We start from the raw sequence: 25272 nt of genomic DNA, 5'->3' as shown, positions 1-25272 counted from the left end.
GGGACGGGGAGGGGGGGGGCTTTGAAAAAAGAGCACTGTCCAAGTGGGGAGGGGGCAGTCGTTGGAGGGAAACACTCCCCCCACCCACCCACCCAGACCCTCCAAAGCAAGGGCTGCCTTGTCAAGAGGAGGGTCCTCAGGTTTCCCCCAAAGGTGAGAAACCCCCTCGGTTGAAAGGATCCTTCACCAAGCCAAGCGTTTTCTCCTTCGCTGCCCTCCCTCCCTCGTGGGGAGGGGGGGCATAGGATCTGCTGCACCAGGTTCACGGCTTTCCTAACTTTCCCCAGATGAGATGCTCTCGATTATAAGGAAATTTTGGACAGCCTTTCCCCCCCCCTTCCTTCACACATCCCCCCTCACCCCCAAAATAAAAATAGATTGGGGTGTGTGTGTGTAATTCTGCATCCATCCTGACTCTTTGCTCTCCGTCTCTCTTAGCTCATCCTCCGTTTTTCTTCCTTCTCTCCCAGACACCCCCTACCTGAATATATATATATATATATATATATATATATATATATATATATATATATATATATATATAATATACATATACACTGCTCAAAAAAATAAAAGGAACACAAGATAAGACATCCTACTATTAAATACAGTACATTGTGTTGTTTAAGTTTTTTTTTGAGCAGTATATATTGAGAATATATATATATACATACACACACACACACATACATTTGTTTTCATAGATTTTCACAGGTACAGGTAAACGCCAAGACCTACACACACGCGCGCACACACACACACATATACTGCTCAAAAAAATAAAGGGAACACAAGACATCCTACTATTAAATACAGTACATTGTGTTGTTTAAGTGTTCCCTTTATTTTTTGAGCAGTATATACACACACACACAGATTTATATACATATATATATATATATATATATATATATATATATATATATATATATATATATATATATATATATATATATATACATACACACACCCCTGCTGTAACAAATGACTGTCCTTGGGGAAATCCAGGGCCCCCCTCCCCTTTTTCATCCCATTTTAGTCTCAAAAGATGGCAACGGGACCCCTCTTCCTTATGAGCCCCCCCCCCTCTTCTCATACAGAGGGATTCTCGCTTCGTGCACGGGCGAAATTTTAGATTCAGGAAAGCGGGAAGAGCCGAGTTGGAGAGCAAAGAGGCTAGTCCTCCTGGAGGTGGCTTTTTAGGCAGCGGGGTGGGGGGAGGGGAGAAAGAGAAGCAAACTTTTAATTTCTGTTGCTGCCTTCCCTTCCGGCGAAAGCGGAAACTGGGCTTAAAGTGGGAGAAATAAAGAGGTTGAACTGGCCTGGCCCAGCTGCGTCTCTCCTTGAGGCTGAGCAAGTGAGGGGGGGGGTTGGGAGGTGGAGGGAGGAAGACCCCGGAAAGAAATGGGCAGCTGAATCGGAAGGATTGCCTTCCCACCAGAGGCTGCCTCAGTTTCCTCCCCGCAACCCACCAGTCTTAACTACAAACTGCTCCTCGAGCTGCTGTTTAAAATTGGGGAGGGGGCCGCAGGCTCGGGAAGGGAAGACCCTCCGCACATCAACCCAAAATCCTAAGTTTGGGGGGTGGGGAAAGTATCCTGTCTGCCAACCCAACAGGCCAGCTGTGCCATAATTTCTCCACCAAGGGGCAAAGAGCCCCACGGGGTGGAGGGCAGGGTTAGTTCTTGGGGAAACCCCCCCCCCCAAAAAAAATTGTTGAGAGCTCATGCACTTTTAACATGTTTTTATGGCATCCTCTGCTCCCAAGGAGAGAGCTAAGCCTCTAGCTTCTCTTCCCCTCTTCAAAAACCACCCACCTTTTCTCTCTCTACCCCCCACCTCCAAAAAAAATACCCTTTTTAAAAGCCTTTTTTTTCTGCACTGGAAGCCTTTCACTCCGTGCTTCGACATCTGTTCTCTCACTGCTGTGTTTGACTTATGGTGAACTGGCTGCCTTGCGCCCGGCAGACTTTTTTTCTCCCCCCCCCCCCAAAAAAAAAGAATGTACGTAGATAGCAAAAACAAGAATTACCAACAACACCCTTTGCATTCGATGTGCTTTATGGGATCGTGGTGTGCCAGGAAACACGGGTCCTTCTGGGGTTTGAGGCATATGGGGTGTGTGTGTGTCTCAACTGTCCTTTGATGTGTTTAATAGAGGAGCACTTGGTGATCTAAAAACTTTGGTTTCCCCCCCCCCCCCCAAAAAAAAGCACCGCAACTCCAGGAAAGTGATGCTGTCTTCAAGGCAAGACTTCACTGCCTTGCAATTAAAAAATAAAGGCACTTAACCGTCTTGGGGATGGTGGTCCTTCCACCATCAGCTCAAATCTGTTGTACTTTTGTGGCTGTTGCCTTTATTTTTAATTGTCGGCTAAAGAAGACCCTGTTGGTTTTGTATTTCGTATTTCTTAACTGCCTCTGTCCCTCAGAGAGCTTAGTGCAGTGGCATCAACGTAGAGACCCGAGTTCTAGTTCCGCCTTGGGCATGAAGCCAGCCAGGTGACCTTGAGCCGTCCCTGTTCTCCCAGCCCTAGGAAGGCAGCAATGGCAAACCACTTCTGGAGGTGGGGGTGGGTGGGAATCAACCCTGAGCCACAGGGTCCCTACTTAGCTTAGTTTGGGAAGATTGCAAAAAAGGAAAGAAAAAAAAAGAGGTTCTGTCATTGGCGTTGGCCAAGAACTAGCCTGGCCAAACTTGGCATTGCGTTTGTGTAACGCGAGGGTCTCCAAACTTAGCAACTTTTTCAAGACTTGTGGACTTCCAAGCCCCAGAATTCCCTAGCCAGCCATGTTGGGGAATCTTCAAGCCAACACTGGCTGAGGAATTCTGGGACTTGGAAGTCCACAAGTCTTGAAAAAGTTGCCAGGTTTAGACACACACACACACACACACACACACACAGGTCTTAGATGAGGACTACGAGGCCCTGGTTGCAGGTGCCAGGGTTAAGGCTCCATCCAAGGCTAGAAACAGCAAGGCAGCTGATCATCCACGCCATTTTGGTAGAAATTATCCTGGTGGAAGGGACACGGTGGCTGAGTGGGTTAGGACGTTGAGCCTGTCGATCAGAAGGTCGGCAGTTTGGCGGGTCGAATCCCGAGTGCTGTGTAGCAGAGTGAGCGCCTGTTACCCGTCCCAGCTTCTGCCAACCTAGCAGTTCGAAAGCACGTAAAAATGCAAGTAGAAAAATAGGGACTGCTACGGTGGGAAGGTAACAGCGTTCCGTGCGCCTTTGGCATCTAGTCATGCCGGCCACATGACCACGGAGACGTCCTCGGACAAGCGCTGGCTCTTCGGCTTTGAAACGGAGACGAGCACCGGCCCCTAGAGTCGGAAACGACTAGCACGCATGTGCGGGGGAACCTTTACCTTTTATCCTGGTGGAAGGACGCTGCAGTCACCTCAACTGGACAAGAGCTGAAGGCACAGCTACAGCCTTCTGGGACCAAAGAAAAACCCAGCGAAGCAGCAAAAATTCGTTTCTTTTTTTTTTTTTTTGATCCAAACCATGCCTTCCGTAATTCCGGATTGCTCACCCTCCTCCTCAGGGATGGCTGGGATTGGAACTCGCTTCCTTGACTGCTAGCCCGTTCCCCTTGAAAATAGCCCTCTGGGGATTTACCTGTAGCCTTACCAACCTGACCTCACACTGCAAAATCGGATCCATTCCGATTGCTTTCGAAACCCACAGCAGCAAAAGGGAAAACCTGGGAGCCCGCAAAACTTTTTTTTCCCTTTTTAAAAAAAAAAAAAGAAAGGAAGCTTTGGAATTGCATTTTAAAATAGCAGAACTTTTAAAAGGATTTTTTTTCTCCATAACCTGTTTTTTTTTTTACAAAACGTAGTGCTTATATATAATATATATATATTATAAAAACATTTCGTATCGATGCAAAACACCTTCCCACCCCCACCCCCCACAAGCAACAGACAGTTCCCACACAGTCACAAGGCTGCTGTCCTCAAATGTTTCTCGGTAGCAAAACTCAAAAAGAGGGCCAGCCATGAAAAATACAAACCAGACATTTGGGAAAACGGGGTGATGATGAGATGGAAGAAGAGAGAAGTTTGCCAAAAAAAATATGCCGTGTGTGTCTGGTTCTAGATAGCATTTTCTCCGTCCTCAAAGCAAGCCTTGGGGGCTGTTAAAAACCGGCTTTAGCCCTTCGCACGTTCTTCCAGCAGAAGCCCACTACATCTAGTGGAGAGTGTTCTCCGTCATACCGTTTTAAAAAATTTAAATAAAATAAAGGGACCGTTCTGGGAAACAGCTGCAAAACCGGTTAGCGTCGCTTTTGCCATCTCGAAGCAATGCAGAACATCAAAGCAATTCAGCATTGGGTTTGGGATGGCTTGGACACAACAGCGACTGTTCCGTTTTGATCGCGCTGCACCCAAGGTGTAGCCCGGAGCTCTCTTAAAAAAAAAATGGGATGGAGATATACGCACAATTTTTCCTGATTGATCCAAGGCCACCCACCCGCCCCCAGGATACAGGCGGGCGAGATTTTCCAGAAGGTATAATTCAGGAAAATTGGGAAGGATCTCTTTTAACGGTGATTCCTGGTTGAGCTTGTTTTATTAAGCTCAGCAATCCCGTTCCTAGATCAGCCAGTCATTCTAATATGCCAAATCTGCATTATTATTTTTTTCCCCACCAGTTTGATCTCTGTAAAGAATATTTGTAGCTCAGGTTTGAAATGAAGTGGTGCTCTATCGGTGCTGGCTGAGCTGGGTGGTTTTCTTGCAGACCTTTCATGACCCAACTAGGGAACATCATCAGTGCTGGAAGCACCATTTGCAGCAAACCCCACTCCTCTCTAGCGCTGATGACGTTACCTAGTTTGGGCATGAAACGTCTGCAAGAAAACCACCCAGCTCAGAGAGCACCAAGGGCCCTTCAATTTGATCCCTACCCACTTCTTTCCGAAACTATTTCCTGAAAGACCCTCGCTGGCCCATTCAAGAGTCAAACAGCCTAGGGGGGGGGGTCCTCTGAACCGCACCCCTCTCATTCCTTCTCGGCCAGCAGGCGTTCCTCTCCCGTTGTTTAGCCGGGATTTCTATCCGCCGTTCCACATTGTCCCATCTTTCCTCGGAAAGACCCGCCTACTCGCTGCAGAAGGCAAAACCCAGTGCTCAAATGGAAGTCCTCCATGGCCTACTAACCCTTTACTACAGAGGAACAGACCGGGAGGCCACAAGGATGGAAGTGCTCACATTTATACTAGACGAGCGAAACTCTTTAAATCTAGCAGACTGACAACTCTTGATTTTTCTGGACCGCCCTTAATGGGGATGTTGGAAGAGTTTTCCTCGTTGCTTTTCTGTATCCAAAAAAAACACATCGCAGCTTAAAACCGTCCTCCTGTTTCCTTTTGTGCCGTACTGTTGGTTTTTTTAAACAAAAAAATAGGGAAAAATTCAATTCTTCATGGAAGACACCATGTGAACGATGCCGCTTCTCCACCTGGCATGGTACAGTCCCCTAAACACAGAATCCCTTGATTTATCTTGCGATATATCCGCTCTTCTACACGGGCTTTAAGTGCAGCCCCAAAGAGACAACTGTGATCCCAGCCGGAATCCTCCCCAAGACTTCCTTAAGTGATGCCACCCGGTTCTGGGTGCGTCCGTCATTATTCAGTTTTGGGGTGCAGGAGAAACATGATTTATCATTTCGTTGGGATAATCTCTGTGTGGGAGGCTTTGGAATCAAAGGGTTAGGCTTGTTTCGCGCAGCCCGAAAGCTTGCCTCTTAGAATAAGCCCCGTCCAGCCACAAGGCCTTGTGCTCATCCCTAAAGCCACAATGCTGGCCAACAACTTACACCGTGCCTTTCTCTCTCTTGTTCCCTCTCTTGATTTCAAATGCTTGCATGAAGACATTCCTGAGGCAGGAAGCAAAAACTTGTGGGTTTGTGGCATGCACAACTTCCCTTTTTTTTCTTAAAAAAATAATAATAAAATAAAATGAAAAATCTAAAGGCAGGCGCCTGTGCACTAGGTCCCACAGGAGCTATGTTCCAGGTTATTAGGGTTATTAGGCCCAGCCTTGCTTGGAGAGCTGCTTTCTGACCCTGAGCGACGACGAGGCGAAGTGGGTTGACCACAGAAGCTGCCACCGCCACAGCCTGCAGATCGGCCACGGACTGGCCCGTACCTCTGAATACCGCCACACAGGGCTTTTTTTCTCATAGAACGCTCAGAACGGAGTTCCGGCACCTTTTTTGGATGGAACCTTGTAGGGTAGGCAAGGTGGGTTGTACGACATGTGTGAGTGCCGGCACCTTTTTCTTTTACAAAAAAAGCACTGCCACCACACAAGAGTTAAACAAAATAAAACCGCATCCACCAAGCCTCTTAAGTGCCTTGTCACAGGATAAGAAACGCCACACGTGAAGATTTAGCAGCTCACCAGCCTGCTGTTTTTCCTAACAATGACAGTTTCAGGATAAGTCTACCGTTCCTTTTCCATTCCTTGCTTGAAGGAATACGCTCCCCCCCCCCGGTTTGGTTTCCTTTCTCCCGGCTCTGTGGCGCCTCAATGTACCATAACCTCCCCCCTCGCAGCCCCCCAAGTTTTCTGAGTCAAAATCTCTGCAGCTCAGAGGTCTGGGTGAGGAAGGGTGGGAGGAAAGCTGTTGCTGCTGGAACACAATATGCAATTAAACAAATGCTCTGGACAAGGAAGGAAAAGAATTACGTCCGGGGCCTCTGCAGCGTCGTCGTGCAGGTCTCGGAAAAACATTTGAACCCTCTCTGCTGTCCGTGGCAGACGCAAGGAAACGAGAAACTGTCCCGTTCACCGTTTTCCCGACTGTTCAGAGGCGGGGCTAAACCGCGCAAAAGACAGTTTGTGATCCGGCGCCGTCTTCCCGACCTCTCCCACCTTTGGCTTAACCTCCTGAGTTTCGGAGTTGCTAGCAGGTGCCTCTGGACCCGGCGGCTCCCTGCCGCCGGAAACCCGTTCGTTTTCACCGTAAGCTTCAAGGATTGTCTGTTTCTCCAGCTCGGTGTACTCGAGAGAGAAGCGATGCACCTGGAGGATGTGGCGTTTGATCGTGCTGACTTTGAGGGTGGCCAGCGTGCCCCCACACACCATGCAGATCAAGCCATGTTTCTGCTCGTCGTAGTCCATCAGGTACTGCACCCTCCAGCGGGGCTGGTAGTTTCGGCGCTGACTCCGCCGAGACAGGGTCCCGACTGGTGTGGAGGCAGCCCGCGGAGACGGCTGGGGCAGGGCCAACCGCTCTGCTCCAGGGGTATCTTCTTCCCTCTTAGGAGCGGCCCAATCCTCTGGAGAGGCAGGTGGCTTGTAAATACGCCGTGATTCGGCTGGAAAATGAGAAAAAAAGAGGGTGGTGAGCTTGTCAGGGATAACGGTGTTTCTATGAGCCCTAGTGGCGCAGTGGTTAGAATGCAGTACTGAGGGCTAATTTTGCACCTAGCCAGCAGTTCGATCCTGACCGGCTCAAGGTTGGTTCAGACTTCCGTCCTTCCGAAGTCAGTAAAAATGAGGAGCTGGATTGTTGGGGGCAACAGGATGACTCTGTAAACTGCTTAGAGAGGGCGCAAAAGCACTGTGAAGCAGAATTCCCCAGCCAGCATGCTTTAGGAGGGGTAGAATTCAGCTCCCAGAATCCCCCAGCCAGCATGCTTTAGGAGGGGTGGATTTGAACTCCCAGAATCCCCCAGCCAGCATGCTTTAGGAGGGGTGGATTTGAACTCCCAGAATCCCCTAGCCAGCCCTAACCCTAACCCATGCTGACTGGGGAATCCTGGGAAGTCTGCCGATTTTAAAGTTATCAAGGTTAAGGAACACTAGCTTAAGACAGTCGCATGCCTCGCTTTTAAAAAATAATAATAATAATAATAATCCGTACACCAGCCAGGGGAGTTCCAGCCTCAAGACACCCGTGTGCAGTGTCCCTCACCTTGGTCCACCTCGGCATCTGTCTCTGGCTGCGAGTCGTCGGCCTCCGCCAGGCGGGCCACTTTCTGATTCCACTCCTGGACGATGAGAGCCTTGACCTGGTGGCTAAGTTGTGTGGAGTCGGGATGCTTTTGTTGAATGTGCCTCTTGATGGTGCTCATCTTGAGTGTGGCCAGGGTGCTCCCGCAGACCATGCACACCAGCCCGTGGCGCACCCCGTTGTAGTCCATTAAGTACTCTACCCTCCAGTGTTCCTGGAAGTAGCGACGATGGTCCCGGCCACGTGCCGGAACGCGAGGGCTGCTCTCTTCCGAGTCCCAGGGGCCGGCCTCGTCCATCCCCTCCTCTGCTGTGGGGTGGTCTGGAGAAGGCGAAGAGTCCCGCTCTTTCGTGTTCAGATCCTGTTGCACAGACAGGCCGGTTTCTGGATGGGTTACGAGAAGAAGAGAAAATAATGAATTGAATTCCACCCAACGTGGTGGACACGTGTGCAAATGCAAACTAGATACGATAGAGAGGTTAAAATGTACGGATTTTATAAGGAACAAACTAAGTTTTGATAAAACATTGTTGACTTCGGATGAAAAATCAATTAAGAAAATGTTTATTTTTTTTTATTGAAAGTGAACACGTTAAAGAAACAATGATAAGATGGGCAAAAAAAAATTGGTTATAATATGGAATTAGAAAAATGGCAAGATTTATGGGAAAGAAACTATAAATTGACAATGTCAACTTCCTGTAAAGAAAACTTACATAAAATGTTCTCTAGGTGGCACCTGCCAAAGGCAAAATTAGCAAAAATGTTTAAGAATATGTCAGATAGATGTTGGAAATGTAAACATAAGTCAGGCACGTATTATCATGTTTGGTGGACATGTGATAAAAGACTTATTGGAAAAAGAGGCAATACCTGGCTAGAAAAGATGTTGGGAGAACATGTTGGTTTTAAACCTGGACTTTTTTTATTAGGTAGAACGAACTGAATTCCTGTTCACTGCCAAGGTCTGCCTTCCCTGATTAAAACCATTTTATAGATGGATGGACAGATCGATATAGAGATAAGATAGATAGACAGACAGAGATACGATATGATAGATATAGATAGATAGATAGATAGATAGATAGATAGATAGATAGATAGAGACAGATAGAGACACGATATGATAGATGATAAAAAGGGGATAGATAGATAGATAGATAGATAGATAGATAGATAGATATACAGATAGAGACACGATATAATAGATGATAAAAAGGAGATAGATAGATAGATAGATAGATAGATAGATAGATAGATAGATAGATAGATATAGACAGATAGAGACACGATATGATAGATGATAAAAAGGGGATAGATAGATAGATAGATAGATAGATAGATAGATAGATAGATAGATATAGATAGATATAGATAGACAGACAGACAGATACGATATAATAGATAGATAGATAGATAGATAGATAGATAGATAGATAGATAGAGAGACAGACAGACAGACAGACAGACAGATACGATATAATAGATAGATAGATAGATAGATGATAGATAGATAGATATAGATAGATATAGATAGATAGATATAGATAGACAGACAGACAGATACGATATAATAGATAGATAGATAGATAGATAGATAGATAGATAGATAGATAGATAGATAGAGACAGACAGACAGACAGACAGATACGATATAATAGATAGATAGATAGATAGATAGATAGATAGATAGATAGATAGATAGATAGACAGACAGACAGACAGACAGACAGACAGACAGATGAATGAGATATTGTATGCATGTATTTGCCTTGAAGTCAGTTTTTTTGTCCTACCTTCAGGTGCTTTGGAAAACAAGCTGACCCCTCTCCCCTCTTCTTTGGGGCAGCCCCTCAAATACTGGAAGACTGCTATCATGTCCGCCTTCGTCCCGAGTGGATCCTCCCCAGTCCCCATTTCTGTCTCACCTGCGTCCTCACCTCCGTTTCTCTCCTCGGCTCCCAGCACCAGCTCCCGAGAGTTCCAGGCCTCCAGGATGGCGCCCTTTTCAGCAGGGCTGAAGGCCAGAGAAGTGGGGTGCGCATCCATCACGTGGCGCTTGATGTCATCCAGGTTCAAACTGGGCAGAGAGGAACCGCACATCATACAGAAAAGGCGGTTGCCCTGGGGGTCGTAATCCATCAGGAACTCCGACTGGAACCAGCTTTGCAAGGATTGCTTCAAATATTGCTCCAGGCTCTGGGACTCGCCCTCCGGGGAAGATTTTAGGGTCAGGCTGGAGGGCCCGCGTCCCCCACGAGAGGGAAGGGGAGTCGGGCCACGGCGTCTCCGGCGGCCTCCGTCCAGCAAAAGCTCTCCTGCATGGAAGCAAGACGGGTAAATCTTTTCCATTCTCCAGCAGGCCAGGATAGCAGACTAGATTGGGATGGAAAATATTCAGGGGACCCCCCCTCCCCACACCTTCCCAGCCCGGCTGATCACCCCACATTTAACGGGGATACAGGCAGTCCTCGACTTATGACAATTTCTGTAGGTAAGCGAGTCAGTCGTTAAGCCAGTTGTTTCTGTAGCGTTGTAACTTCCAACAGTCACTAAATGAATTGTCGTATGTCAAGGACTGCTTGCAAGCATAGAAGAAATCCAGTCACACTACAGGGGCGGTGATGAAACCTAATTTTAACCTTATTTAATTTGCTTTTCACTGTTTTAAAAAATGTAGGATGGGATAGGATAGGATAGGATAGGATAGGATAGGATAGGATAGGATAGGATAGATAGATAGATAGATAGATAGATAGATAGATAGATAGATAGATAGATAGATAGATATGGATGGAATAGATGAATATGAGAGAGAGATGAATGGATGGATGGAATAGATGGAAGATAGATAGATAGATAGATAGATAGATAGATAGATAGATAGACAGACAGACAGACAGATAGATATGGATGGAATAGATGGATGAGAGAGAGAGAGAGAGAGAGATGAATGGATGGATGGAATAGATGGAAGATAAATAGAGATAAAGAGATAGATAGATAGATAGATAGATAGATAGATAGGTAGGTAGGTAGGTAGGTAGGTAGGTAGGTAGGTAGATAGATAGATAGATAGATAGATAGATAGATAGATAGATAGATAGATGATAGATAGATAGATAGATAGATAGATAGTCAGATGATAGATATGGATGGAATGGATGAGAGAGAGAGAGATGAATGGATGGATAGAATAGATGGAAGATAGATATAGATATAGATATATAGAGAGAAAGATATTGTATGCATGTATGTACCTTCAAGTCAGTTTTGACTTGAGGTGACTGCCTGGACATATACATGCAGCTTCCCTGGCAAGACTTTGAGAGTGGGTTGCCATTGTGTCCTTCCCAGGGCAGAGAGAGACTGACTGGGCCAAGGTCACCCAGCCAACTTTCTGTTTAAGGTGGATCTAGAAGTCACCCTCTCCTGGTTTCTAGCCTGGTGCCTTAAGTGCTACCCCAAACCGTACCTCTGGATGAATACTAGAAATTAAGTAGAAATTGGATAAGCGATTAGAAACTAAAGATCAGAAATCGGATAGAAGTTGGATAAAAAAATGAGAAACCAGATCAGGAGATATTTGACACGAGTTCCTTCACCCATCTAACGCCACTTTCTGCATTAAACTCCAGCGAGGGGCTTCCGGTCAAGAAAGGCCAAAACAAACCCCACCCACCGGAATCTGGGACCCTGCCCCAAATGAGAACCACCCTACCGTGATCCCCAGGGGGTGCCCCGGCTCCTTTGGCGGACCCGCAGGCCCCTTCCGCCTCCATCTCCAGGCCCAGGTGAGCATCCCAGCTGTTCATGATGACCGCTTTCTCCTGGGCGCTCCAGGTGAGGGAGTAGGTGTGCTTTTGCCGAATGTGCCTCTTGATGGTGCTGAGCTTGAGCGTGGCCAGGGAGCTCCCACACACCATGCAGATCATGCTGTGCCGCGCCGGGTTGAAATCCATCAGGTATTCCGCCCGCCAATGTTCATGGTAATACCGCCGATGGTCCCGCCCAGGAATCCGGCTTTTGCCCGGCCTGGAAGCTCGCGCTTCGCAATGGTCCGAGTATTTGCGCCCTCCGGCCAAAAGGGACACAACAGGATCCTTTTTGGTAATCCCTCGCAGCAAGCCGTTCCCGGCGGGATGCAGGAGACGTCCGGACTCGCCGCTGTGCTGGGAATCGGAGGCGCCTTCCGGGCACGTGGAATCTCCTGGCGGGATACAAAGGCTCAATTACACTCATGCAATGCCGGGTAGCCCTCGACTTTACGGCCCCAATGTTCTGCGGCTAAGCAAGGCGTTCGTTAAGCGAGTTGCGCCCGATTTGATGGGCCTTTTGGGCCACAGTTAAGCCAACCGCTGCTGCCGCCGCCGTTACCTGGATCACACAATCGTTTTTGCAAATCTAGCTACCCCGTGGAGTTTGGTCGTCGGAAGCCAGCTGGAAAAGTCGCCAAGGTTGATCAGAGGACCATCACAGATGGGCGTAAAGACCTACCAAAATTGGCCAAGTTTTGGTCACCTGCTTCACCAGGTTTTGGTTACCGAGGGGGAGGCTGCAATGGTTGTTAAGGAGGAGAAGCAGTCCTAAGAAGCAGTCCTTTTCACTGCCATTGTAACTTCGGTCACTAAACGAAAGGGGATAAGTCGAGGACTAGTTGCACAGGAGGCAAGCAGAAGAGGAGAATCTGGGCACCAAAAATCTGATTTGTGGAGGTCCAAGGATCCAGGACTGTTAGTCTTAACACCATTGGAAGGGACCATGGAGGTCATCTAGTCCAATCCCCTGCTTGAGCAGGAGTCCAGACTTTTCTTAAAAACCTCGAAGGAAGGAAGGAAGGAAGGAAGGAAGGAAGGAAGGAAGGAAGGAAGGAAGGAAGGAATATGGGGGAGGGGAAGGAGGGAGGGAGGAAGGGCAGAATTACAGAATAACAGAGTTGGAAGGGACCTGTGAGGTCCTCTAGTCCAACCCCCAGCTTGAGCAGCAGACCCTATCCGATTCCAGACAAGTGGCTGTCTAGTCTTTTCTTAAAAACATCGGGAGGGGGGGGTGGGTGTTACTTACAACACTTCATTTAGTGACTATTTGAAGTTACAACGGCACTAGGGAAAAAACGACTTAGGGCCCTTTTCCACACTTAGGATCGTTGCAGCATCCCCGTGGTCACATGATCAAAATAGCAACCGACTCATACTTATGACGGTTGCAGCATCCCGGGGTCACACAATCCCCTTTTGCGAGCTTCTGACAAGTAACGTCAATGGTGAAGCCAGATTCGCTTCCGGACCTTGTTACTAAAACCCGCAGTGACTCACCTGACAGTTGGGGCGAGGTAGGACGTGAACACGGGGCAAAACTCACTTAACAGCCATCTCGCTTAGCAACAGAAATTCCGGGCTCAATTGTGCTCGTAACTCGAGGACTCTCTGTAACCATCTATTCTGTGCACCAAAGGGTCCCCTCTCGTTTGAGAATTCGGACCAGGCCAAAGGGGGGGGGGGGACTTTGCCAGGACAAGCAGTTCCCCCCCCAAAGTTTCCCCCCTCCTCTCACAATGCTTGTTGGCCCCGAGACTGTTTCCAAGACAGAGCTGTAGCCCACAGTGTGTGTGTGTGTGTGTTTGGTGTGTGTGTTTGTGTGTGTGTGTGTTTGGTGTGTGTGTGTGTGTCTCCCGTGGACATCTTCAGAAAGAGTGGGTTTGCTTTTGGTGTGTGTTGTGTTTATGTGTGTCTCTCTCCCAGTGGACATCTTTAGAGTGTGTTTGTGTGTCTCTCCCAGTGGACATCCTCAGAACGAGCGGGTTCGTCTTTGTTGTGTGTGTGATGTTGTGTGTATGCGTGTCTCTCCCCTAGTGGACATCTTCAAAACGAGTGGGTTCATCTTTGTTGTGTGTGTCGTGTTTTGTGTATGTGTCTCTCTCTCTCTCTCCCAATGGACATCTTCAGAATGAGTGGGTTCGTCTTTGTTGTGTGTTGTGTATGTGTCTCTCTCTCTCTCTCCCCCAGTGGACATGAATGAGTGAATGTCTTTGTGTGTCTTTGTGCTGTTTGTGTGTTTCTCTCCCAGTGGACAGCTTCGGAGTGAGCGACTGAATGTGTCTCTGTGTTTGTGTGTCTCAGTGAACATCTCTCTCCAAAACCAGGACCAGCCACTGAAGGAGTCCCACTCAGGGAGACCCCCACCCCGGCTGAGGGACCCCGTCCCCCCACAGCGCCAAGGACAGAATTGATCCTCAACCCCAAAGACCGGGGGGGGGGGAGCCTCCTGCCCTCCAAACCTCCTGCCCCAGATTGGCCAAACCCCGCAATTTTGACAGCAACCAAAGCGAAAGACTGGCACAACTCCCAAAGTTTGTGCGAATGCAAAATCCAGAACTTGGCCGAGCGGGTCAGAAAAGCAGAGGGGGGGCTCCGTCCCATTCCGAGGGTCCGAGGAGGAGTAAGGGGTCCATGCATCCGACCCTGCCCCCCCCATCCAAGCTGGAGAAGGACTGGCAAGGTGAAGCAGCCTTGGGGAAAGAGACACAACTCAGCTTGCTGCTGCTGTTGTTGTTGTTGTTGTGTCTTCTTGCCCGCCTTTCTCTCTCCCCCCTCATCCCCTTCCTGGGAAGCCCCCCCCCTTCCGTCCTGGCCCTCCCCTCTCCCTTCTCCTCCCCTTCCCCTCCCCATTGCAACGAGCCACTCCATCCTTCCCCAAAAGCTTGGGAGGCCCACCAGCTGCTCCCCTTTGCAATGTCTTTTGAATTAGGGGGGGGGTTTAAGAGTGGAAGAAGATGGGGGGGGGAAAGAGGATATGGGGCAACGGCGTGGGGGGGGGGCGCTTTCTATGCAACCAGGGCCAGCAGGTGGTGTGGATAGAGAAACTGGGGCGGGAAGGGGGGGGACATGGGAGGGAGGGATTGAAGGAGGGGGGGGTCTCCGTTTTGCAAGGGTCCCTTTTGTTCTCACCTGAATCCAAGGATTCCTGTTTGATGGAAAGGTGGGGGGGCTCCATGCCTGCTCTTCTCTCTCTCTCTCTCTCTCTCTCTCTCTCTCTCTCTCTCTCTCTCTCTTTTTCTCTTTCTTCTTTTTCAGACATCCATCGCCGCCCCCCCCTTCCTCCCCTTTTGCACCGATCGATCCCCCTCCTTCCCTCGCTCCTCGCTTGCAACTGCGTGCAATTCCCAATTTTCCCAAAAAAAAAATCCTCTCCACCTCCCCCCCCCCGCACACGCACACGCACACTCACACACAAAAAGGCAGATAAATAAAAGGCAATAATTCTGCAATCGATCCGGCCGAGGGGTTTGCAATCGGCTCCACCCGCCGCGCTTTGCAAAGCGGGACCCCCGCCTGCGGCCGAGCGGAGGCAGCGAGCAAGGCTCCGGCTAGCCAGGGTGGGGAAAGCTTTTTTTTTTCCTTCCCCCCCCCCGGGGCCCCTGGGGCTCCTTTTTCAAGGCTCCTGGGTAAATTTAAAGGGGACGCATCCTATTTCTGCCACGGGGGTGGGGGAGGGAGGGAGAAGGGCATAGGCGGGGAAATCCAGGCAAAGAGAACGATCCCCGTCTTCATCCTCCTCATCCTCATCCTCCAAGGTTTGCACGGTCATCCAAGCCCTCCTGCTAAACGCGTGCACGGATGCACACGTGTGTATGCGTGCGCGCGTTTATTATACATTGTGCATGCACGGTTGGGCCAGTCGGGATTTTCCTAGCGGACGGGGAGGAAGATGCGGCATGTGGCCCCTGCCTTTCCCAACACACACACACACACACACACACACACCCATCTTCATTGAGCGGGTCCCCATGCAGGCGTTGCTTTGCTGGAGAGGGGATTTAGACGCGTGCACCCGCTCAGACGTGGACAAATCCCGTTCCCTAAAAGCAGCTCCTCTCTGGGGACCACAGCAATCTCCATCGTGGCAGAGAGCCCGGGACTACAACGCCCATCTTCCCCATGCAGCACCGTCACCGGGAAAGCAGGGTCGGGGAAGGAAGGAGGGAGGGAGGGAGGGAGGGGTGGAGGTCGCGGGACCCCTCCAGCCCAGCCCTGGGGAGTGTGTGTGTGGAGGGGGGATACAGGGGACCACGGATGCATCTGCTGCAAAGGTGGGAGTTTGCTTTCACCTTTGGTGGCTGGGCCAGGGGCCGAAGTCCCACCGGTGAAGCTCACGCAACGCCGGAGAAAAGCTCCCTCCAGGCGGGCTGGGGTGGGTGGGTGGGTGGGTGCCCGCTTTGCAGCTGTCAAAGGCAGGAGAGCGCCCCTTCCCAGAATTAACTTGGCCCAGTTGAAGCAGCTGAGGATTGCTGGCGGGTTTTTTTGGAGGGGGGTGGAGGTCGGCAGGGGAGGCTTGAGAAGGCGAATCGTTGCATTCCAATAAACCTGCGTCTTTGGACGGTCGGGTCAGAGCCTCCCTGTTCAGGAGCAGTCTACCCGCAGCTAGGAAGCAGGCAGAAACCGGGAAGGGCTTTTTCTTGCTATATGTCATTGCGTTGTTTTTCTCCCTCTCTCTTTCTCTCTCCTACACACACAAACACACACACACACACCCGATTGAGGGCCTCCTATAATGCAAAGCAGGGTCAGTCCGAGGTGCCACCGCTTCGCTCAGCAGGGCAAATCTTTTCCCCTGCAATTCCGCCTCGTTCCCAGCAGATGGCAGCCGTCCCAGCCTCTGCAGCCGCTCTGGTCCACGCCCCCACCCCGCCGCCCAACCGGGGCCTTGACGCCGATTGGCCTCGCGCCAGGCCAAGGGGCGGAGAAAGGAGCCGCCCCGCGGCCTGCCGATTGGCTGGACGGACCAGGCAGCGAAGGTAGAGCCGAGAAAAGAAAAACAGAGCAAGCCCTTCCTTTTTTGCTCCGTGACGTCACCCGGAAACGCGCTCTTTCCCGTCTCCGCCTGGTTAGGCCCGGCCGTTGGCTGCTACCATGGAGGCGCGGAAGGCTAGATCGGCACATGACTCCACACACCCCTTTTCCCGCTATCGCCGGAAGTTCCGGCTACCTCTCCGGGGAGGGGAAGGCCCTTCGGACAATGGGACCATAGAGCAGTCAAGGAGCGGGAGTGGTCCGGCCGAGGAGGGGGCCGCTCTATGGGGCTGGGAGCCGCCATGCTCTATGGTGCGTGCGGGGGGGCGCAGCCGCAGAAGCGCCGAGGAGGCCCAGCGACTGCGAGGCCAGGTGGGAGCTCTCGGGGTGGGGTGGGGGGGTCTCCGGGCCCCCCCTGCCCCCCACCGCCTGGGGGGAGCAAGGGAAACCTGGGTAGCCCCCCAGAAGCCCCTCAGTGTGGGGGAGGGGCTGCCATTCTCCCCCTGGGGGCTGCTATTAAACCCCCCCCATTGCTCACCTGAGAGAGGGAGGGACTGAAGCAGCCCCCCCAAAAAAACCCTATAAATGGGTTCAAAAAAAAGGCCTTTGAGGAAGGGGGGGACTTTCTATCCCCTCCCCCCCTAAAGAGCAAAAAAAAAACACCCCAGGAATGAGAAAAGGTGGGGGGTCTCTCCCCCCCCATTTACAGGTGGGGAATCGAAAACTCTCCTCCTGCACCCCCCCTCCTACACTTGCTGCCCTCCCCCCTTCCGACTCCCCTCCCCAATTGCTTCTAAGGCCGAAGGAAAGGGGGAGGGGGCAGCTCCATGCAGGTGCCCAATCCCCTGGGTTGGGGGGGAGCCGGGGGGGGGCAGGGGTCTCCCTCCCAGGGTCTCTTGAGGAGGTGGCCTTTCGCCCCATCCAAATGCAGGGGGGACTTGGGGGGAGCACCCAAATAAAGCAGCCTCCCTGGCTTTGGGGGAGGGGGCTGCCCAGTCCCACGTGGGGAGGGGGATGGGTGGGAAAGGCCCCTCAGGTGGGTCTGAAAGAGGCAGGGGGTGGGTGGGCTGGGGGAGATGCTGGAGATGGACATTTAAAAGAAGGTTGGGGGACCGCTTTGGGTTGGGGGCGGCAAATGGTTGGGGAAAAGCCTGAAGAACATTGGTGGGAGGGGGCCAACGGGGGGGGGAGGGGTTGTCCCATGTTTAGGAGGCTGAGTGAGACCCCAAGCTGAAAAGCCAACCTGGAGGGTCCTTGCCCCCCCCCCCCCGCTCCTTAAAACCCCAGAAGGAAATCTGAACGGGAGACCAGAAAAATTAAGAAAGAATAGGATGGTTTTTTTTAAAAAAAAAAAACAACCCACTTATTTGGTAGTGGGTGGGTGGGTGTTTTTATAAGGGGGGGGCAGGCAGTGAATTTAGTGATTCACTCATTTGGAATGCCAGGGAAAGTTAAAAAAAAAACGGGCCGAAAGAAGGCTCTGTGTGTGTCTGTGTAAACAGGTTTTGCCCACTCAGATTGGGGGGAAAAAAACGAATTTAAACAATGTGGGAGATGAGGCTGCTAGGCTCTGTTTTGAGCAAAAGGTTTGTTTCTCAGAGATAGGAAGTGAATTTTTTTTCCAGCTTTATTGACAAAATAAGCTGTTTGTCCTCAAGGGGTAGACAACTGATTTAAATCATTTTTTCCCCCTTTCTGATTTTGCTTAATATCCTTTGTTTTAGTCAGTGCTGAGCGGTTTCTGGAGCCACATCCTTCTGATCGTCCAGTCCAGGGAGGCCTCTGTTGTAGGTAAGAAAGTCTGAATTCTCATGTTTCTGCTAAAATCTCAGAAAGTGGTGGCACCTGGATGACCATCTCTCAGTTAAGAAGCTAATGAGTGACAGCTAATTAAGAGACTTTCTGGTAATCCAAAGATTGTTGGTTAGACAAAAAACTAAATACTCCTTGGAACAAACCAGAACAAGCTATTTCCAAATTCCATAAGGTTTCCTTTCGTTGCATATTGGACCAACTTAGACTTCAACTTAGGCCAAAACACGACCCACTTGTGTTGCTACCTAACTGGGATCCACACAATAGACAGAATATTTTGTATTCCATTATTTTTAACCTAGCATTGTTAACCTTTGAGGGGAGGATGCTTCTTGTGGGCAAAAACAGTTATCAGAAATGGGACTTCTTATTATTTTGTTACTGTTTTTGTTTTAATCATATTTCTCCCCCCCCCCCCCCGAGGAGAGCGGGGACAACTATATTCTCATGGTACTTTAAAGAAAGCTAAAAGGGGTGTGGATGGTCTGTGAGTTGTGTTACCCTAGTTATGGTATTCCTAGGTTCGGTAAATGCTACTTTTAGATGACCCTGCAAACTGCACAATATCTTTGAGGAACACGGTAACTGTGGGTTGTGTGAACATGGTTGATTCTTTGAGTGTGCACATTTTCTCTCCAATTTCCATTCTTATTCTTTCCGAACCACTTATGAAAAAAAAGAAAGAAAGAAAAAAAGCATAGTTTCCATGCTCAAAATACAAAGCCTTCTTCGTCTCTTCAAAGAAAACACCAACCCTTGGAGCTGAGGGATGTAAAGGGGGGGGGAGAGCAGAAATTGGTAGCTTCTTTCAAAAACCATCCTGCAAGGTTGGTTTTTGTGGTCTCCGATTCTGCTTATTTCGCGCTTACCTCCTTGATCCTTTCTACCTTTAAATAGGTAGTCCTCAACTTACAACTTTTTCATTTAAAGACCTTTCAAGTGGCATTGGAAAAAAAAATGACTTAGGACCATTTATCACACTTAGCAACCGTTGCAACACCCCCATGGTGACATGATCAAAATTCGGATGCTTTGCAACTGACTCGTATTTACGACGGTTGCAGTGTCCCGGGATCATGTGATTTCCCACCTTTTGCAACCTTCAGACAAGCCAAGTCAATGGGGAAACCCGATTTTGCTTAACAACCGTGTTACTAAATTAACGATTGCAGTGGCTCACTTAACAACTGTGCCAAGGAAGGTGGTAATATGGGGCAAAATTCACTGAACAAATGTCTCGCTTAGCATCAGAAATGTTGGGCTCAAAAGCGTTCGCAAGTCAAGGACTACCTGTTCTTCTTTGCCCAAGATCCCAGAGGTTAGGGTCCCGCTCAGAAAAAAAATATCTTTCCAAGCTAGAGCTATATTAAGACACATACATTGGTGTATTAATTAATTAATAGTACTGTATTCAGTTGGTTTATTAAAGAACCGAAGGACGTCTGTTTGGAGAAAAATATGGGAGGAAAAATCCCTGCTCAGCTGTTGTGTTATTGTGCTGTTGATTTAGTATCTTTGAGAATCTGCTTCTCGTGGCTTGTTTAATGGGGATTAGGGCTTGTTGCAGCCAAACGACAGGTGGCCTCTGATCAACTGGTTTTCAACAAACTATGGCTTACTGGAGGTAATGGGAAAGAGCTCTAGAAAGAAATCTCAGCATCAGCAAGCCGACTTTAGTTCAATTGCGGTGCCTTCATTTTAATCACTAAAATTAAAATGTCAGAGAGGAAGGAATAATAGCTGACTTGGCACAGGTGCTCCTCGACGTACGACGGCGCTTGAGCCCAATTTTTCGGTCGCTGAGCGAAAGCGTTAAGTGGGGTTTTGCCCCATTTCACGACATTTCTCGCCACGGTTGTTAAGTAAGTCACACAGTTGTGAAGTGAATCTGCCTTCCTCATGGACCTCGCTTGTCAGAAAGTCACAAAAGGGGGGTCACGCAACTCCGGGGCACCCCGATCCTCGTAATGATGAGCCAGTTGCCCAGCGGCCGAATTTGGAACACCTGACCCTGGGCCATTGCAACCGTCAGAAGTACATGCCAGTTGCCAAGGGTCTGAATTTTGAACACGTGACCACGGGGGGGGGCGGATGGCGCCTGACCTCCGCTCCTTCCGACCTTTTCGAACAAGCTGGGCTGGCCTGATGGGATGGGGTTGGGTTTTATTAATGTGTTTTAACCTACTTTTAATGTGTTTTAACTTATTCGTGGGCATTTTATTTAATCGTTTTTAATTTTTGTATCTTGTTTTTGATATGTATTGCCCTGTTCACCGCCCTGAGTCCTTCGGGAGAAGGGCGGTATACAAATTTAATAAATAAATAAAATAAATAAATAAATGTGAGAAAGGGCCGTAAGTCAGAAGTGCTGTTGTCACTTCGGACTTCAAACGGATAGTTGTTCAGGGCCGTCCGTACTTCCTTTTTCTCTCACTGAGTGATGTTTCTGTCTCTTCCCCCCCCCCAGTTGGGATTTGGGGTGTCCCCTTTGCTACCTCCCAATCTCTCATGGCGCTGAAGGCAGAGACCCCCTTGACGGACTACTCCGAGGTCTCCTCGGCCATCTCGCGCTTCAAGGAGAAGGAGAAGATGGCTGCTGATCCTCTGCTCCTCCTCCGCCCCTCGGCGAAGCCGGATGGAGCCGTCGTCAACCCTGCGGGAAAAGGTGGGAAACTTTTCTCGCAGCCAGCGTGTGCGGGTGGCACTGGGAAAGCAGCGGGAATCACCCAGTGGGGGTGTCCAGGGCCCTGAGCAGGATGATTGGCCCAAAGTCACCCAGCCAGCTTGCATGGCTAGAGTGGAACTAGAACTCATTGTCTCCTGGTGATTGGCCTCAAATCACCCAACTGATTTTCATGGCTAAGGAGGGACTAGAACTCCCTGTCTCCTGGTGTTTGGCCCAAAATCACCCGGCCGACTTTCCTGGCTAAGATGGAACTAGAACTCACTGTCTCCCGGTGATTGGCCCAGCCAATTTCCATGTCAGTGCTGAGACTAGAACTCGCCATCTCCTGATGGTTGTCCTGAAGCCACCCAGCCAGCTTTCACGGCTAAGACAGGACTAGAACTCACCGTCTCCTGGAATTTTTATCATAGACCAGGCTTTTTCCTAGCTTTCACGCTGGCTGGGCAACTCTGGAAACATCAGAGGATCTTCTGACGCTTCGAGAAACGACGTGAGTGGTAGAACTTTCTCTCGCCTGGGCTTCCCTTTTCTTGAAAAAACCCATTTTCCCCACTGCAGGGAAACACCCAGTTGCGGAGTCTGCCGGCCAGGGAGAGCTGGGGATCTCTTGGAAGCAGGAATATTTGGTGGCCGAGAATCCGGAGGACGGCCGGCTGGTGTGCATGGTGTGCGGGGGCCTCTTGAGCAGCTCCGGCCCGGCGGCAGCCCGCCAACACATCCTGCAACAACACGCTCACTCGCTGGACTTCACGCTGGAGGAGAAGCACAACATCCTGGAGGGCTGGAGCGAAGGGGCCGTCCTGCCCGAAATAGAGTCGGCTCCTTCCTCTGCAGGTAAGCCTCTCCCTGCTCTGCCGACGCCGACGCTGCGGCTGTTGTGGTTGCGATGCCCTTGCGGATCGGGACGGCCAACGAGGCGGCGCCCCGGTGCTGCCCCGGCAGATTCTGATTGGCTTTCTGGCCCTTCCCACCCCAGGCGGTCCGGGCGAGAACCAGCAGCCTGCCGAGATCGAAGTCCTCCTTGATTTGGAGGAACAGCCCATGGGCCGGAAGCGCGGGCCCGTCCCAGCACACTGCGGTGAGTGCTAGGCCACGGAGAGGGCAGGAGCTTGCCTAGAGCGTCCTTTTCAGACCCTGCGACAGGTGGTCCTCGGCTTACGACTTGCGGCTAAGATTTCCAAGGGGGTTGTCGAGTCAGGCAAACCGAGTCCGTTGGCTATTTTACGATTTTTTTATTTTTTTATTTTGGCCAAGGTGGTTAAGCAAATCGCTGCATTTGTTCCGCGATTCGTGCAGTCATTAAACGAATCCAGTTCTCGCCCCGCCCCCCCCAAACTGAATTTCCTTATCGAAAGCTGGACTGTCGAAAGGGGGCCAATCGCAGCCCCTTGAGGCTGTGACGGTTGTAGTTGCGAGGACCCGTTCTATCTTCAAACCCGTTGTATCTTCAAAGCGGTCGCTAAACGGATAGTCGTAAGTCGAGGGCGGCTGGCGTTCTTTAAAACTGTCCTGTCTTCTGAGAAGTGAGTGTTTTCAAACCAGCTGCACCCAGTCTTGTGAACAGTCACACTCCCAGTCCCGGGAATTCATGTTGTGAGTGTGCTTGTGACAGGCGGCCAACATTCCTAATGGCTGCCAAACCCTTCAGCTGATCTAAGATCAGGCATCCCTCTTCCTCTGCGGATGTCAAAGACGGGGGCCTGCCCAATGCTCCCCGGGGATAATATCCCAGCATCCTTTGCTGTAGGCCAAGCTCTCAGGGGGGCTTCTGGGAGCTGTGGTTCACCACCTGGAGAACCCCAAGTTCCCTCCTGCTCTAGGCAGGTTGCTGCAAGACATCAATGCGGCTGAACGCAGCCAGTGCTCCACTTACGGCCACAGTTGAGCCCCCAAATGCCTTTTGCCAAGTTGTTAAGTGAGTTTTACCCCATTTTCACGACCTTCCTCAGCCCACTTACTAAGCGAGTCACTGCATCTGTTGAGTTAGTAACGCGGTCCTTAAGCAGATCCGGCTTCCCCGTTCACTTGGCCTGTCAGAACCTCGCCAGAGGGGATCCCGTAAACCCCGGGGTGCTGCGACCGTCATAAATCTGAATCAGTTTCCAAGCATCTGCCGTTTTCTGGCCACACGGACCAAGGGGGCAATAGCTGTGTCCAAAACAGTCCTGAGTCGCTTTTTTCCCAGCGGCCTAACTTCGCGCCGTCGCTCAACACGCCGTTGTAAGTCGAGGACTGCCTGTGCAGTCTTTGCCCCGCTTAGCAAAGTGGCACTTAGCAAAGCCACGAAAAAAAGTCTCCAAAACACCTTTGTAAGTGTCTGGTGTCAAGGCTGGCGCTGCTGCTGCTGCTTCCTAACCGTGTCTTAGCTGTTGTGGGTCTCTGTCCACACAAAACCGGGCGACCCCATTCAAGACCCACAATTGAACCGGTGTGCTTTTCTCCTCTTTGTCTCTTCCCAGCAGAGGGATTACACTTTGAAGGCGAAAGGAGGGTTCCCGTTCGACAGAGGCTGCCGGCCAAGGATCCGAGGGGCCAGGAGCCCATGGAGGCTGCAGGTAACACAGCGTCGCCTCGGAACCGGTTTTCGAGTGTAGCTTTCTGGGCCCCTCTTATCTTCCTTTCCTCTTTGTCCCCCCCCCCCACCTTTTTTGTCTGCCAGGCTCCGTTTTAATGCCCAAACAAACCCTTTGTCCAACAAACTCAGAATGTCTTCCTCCAGCCTTCAAGACTCAGGTTTCTAGCCCTTATGAAAGCAAAGGGAACCTTGAAAGCTGGCCAGGTTTGTTTTTTTTAATGGGGGGGGACGGGATTTTGATTCTATAGAGATGGGCAATTTTGGACTTGATCAGAAACGGAAGTCTGCTTGTTTGCTGAGCTTTCGGCGAAAGACATTGTGTAAGATGTGAATGCTCCGAAGTTTTCAAGAAGAGACTGGACAACCATTTGTCTGAAATGGTATAGGTTCTCCTGCTTGAGCAGGGGGCTGGACTAGAAGACCTCCAAGGTCCCTTCCAGCTTCTATTCTATTCTATTCTATTCTATTCTATTCTATTCTATTCTATTCTATTCTATTCTATTCTATTCTATTCCATTCCATTCCATTCCATTCCATTCCATTCTCTCTCTATTCTATTCTATTCTATTCTATTCTATTCTATTCTATTCTATTCTAATTCTAATTCTAATTCTAATTCTAATTCTAGATAGCGTGGGCAAAATAGAGGCTTGGGTGTCCCTTTACAAAATGTAGCTCAGTCGCACAATTTGGTGGTGCTTCACACAGAACTAGAGATGGGAAGGCCTTTCCTCTCTGTGTGTGGAGTTCACAAGACCCTTTTCTGCATACTCCCCGTTAGTGTTTCTAGTCCTCAAGGTTCTGCAAGGCAGCCAGGAAAACAACCTTCGTTGACTTTTCTGTGGCTTGGAAACGCAATCGGGGCTTAAATGAAACGGTAACCTTTCTAGGATCAGAACAGCGGGGAGGGAGGGGGGGTCACGGGGCTTACAATTTTATTGATTATCTTTCCATCGTGCCATTGACTGGCGCTGGCATCCTCAGGAGCCCTCTGGCTATTAGGACTCTCTTGTCGGCTTTGGAGGTGTGAGAACGGGAATCAGAATGTGCCGTAGTTTCTTCACCCCTTGTTTTGCTCTCTAGGAAAGGAGTGGCTTTCGGAATGTGGCCTTCCCAGTTCGGCCCCTGCCGAAATCCGGATTTTCACCGACGGCTCCTTCCCAGCTGGATTCACCCTGAAGCTCTACTGCCGTTCTCAGCCAGGTGGGTGGAAACTCAAAAGTGGCGAAAATCTTTTTTTTAAAAAAAAAGAAAACTCTGGGAATACTGGCAGAATTCCACCCTTGGCACAGATCACAAGGCTTTTATCTACGGCTGCTGTGCCAAACCAAGGTCAGTCAGCCGCTCACGCCTCGGGGTCTGCCCTGGTATCTTGGCAGTCCCACGTGGCAAATCTCCTCTCTTTTGTTTTTTAAGTTAAAAAAAGAG

The 25272-nt window shown here is 50.0% G+C and overlaps 2 protein-coding genes across 8 annotated transcripts in view; one reads left to right on the top strand and one right to left on the bottom strand.

Annotated features, from left to right (window-relative positions):
• Positions 1-6540: 6540 nt before the first annotated feature.
• ZFTA (zinc finger translocation associated) lies at positions 6541-15435 on the bottom strand. The gene is made up of 5 exons (XM_083374133.1): positions 14927-15435; positions 11701-12189; positions 9908-10297; positions 7941-8363; positions 6541-7341 (listed from the first exon to the last, which is right to left on the bottom strand). Exons 1-5 carry the CDS (start codon positions 15054-15056, stop codon positions 6809-6811), a joined length of 1965 nt encoding a protein of 654 aa, XP_083230259.1. The 5' UTR covers positions 15057-15435; the 3' UTR covers positions 6541-6808.
• Positions 15436-16981: 1546 nt separating this feature from the next.
• The window catches only part of SPINDOC (spindlin interactor and repressor of chromatin binding), a 29827-nt gene continuing 21536 nt past the window's right edge, over positions 16982-25272 (top strand). For 6 of the 7 annotated variants that reach the window (XM_083374392.1, XM_083374393.1, XM_083374389.1 and 3 more), the window contains exons 1-7: positions 16982-17140; positions 18493-18559; positions 21051-21248; positions 21828-22103; positions 22246-22347; positions 23729-23824; positions 24928-25047. In XM_083374392.1, coding sequence (XP_083230518.1) covers positions 17078-17140; positions 18493-18559; positions 21051-21248; positions 21828-22103; positions 22246-22347; positions 23729-23824; positions 24928-25047 — 922 coding nt within the window. In that variant the 5' untranslated portion in view covers positions 16982-17077. The remainder of the gene's footprint in view (positions 17141-18492; positions 18560-21050; positions 21249-21827; positions 22104-22245; positions 22348-23728; positions 23825-24927; positions 25048-25272) is intronic. The other variant, XM_083374390.1, reaches the window with a different exon arrangement.

The sequence above is a fragment of the Vipera ursinii genome (assembly GCF_947247035.1).
Source record: "Vipera ursinii genome assembly, chromosome: 15".
NCBI classification, from domain to species: Eukaryota; Metazoa; Chordata; class Lepidosauria; order Squamata; family Viperidae; genus Vipera; species Vipera ursinii.
The sequence above is the reverse complement of the archived record's forward strand: the minus strand, read 5'-3'. Positions and strand labels throughout refer to the sequence as shown.

Bases quoted from the DNA above. Each gene is read 5' to 3' on its own strand.
- ZFTA (XM_083374133.1), bottom strand. From the start codon at position 15,056: ATGTCTGAAAAAGAAGAAAGAGAAAAAGAGAGAGAGAGAGAGAGAGAG. The intron at 12,190-14,926 runs GTGAGAACAAAA...GTATCCCGCCAG, and splicing joins ACAGGAATCCTTGGATTCAG to GAGATTCCACGTGCCCGGAA. The intron at 7,342-7,940 runs GTGAGGGACACT...CTCATTTTCCAG, and splicing joins AGATGCCGAGGTGGACCAAG to CCGAATCACGGCGTATTTAC.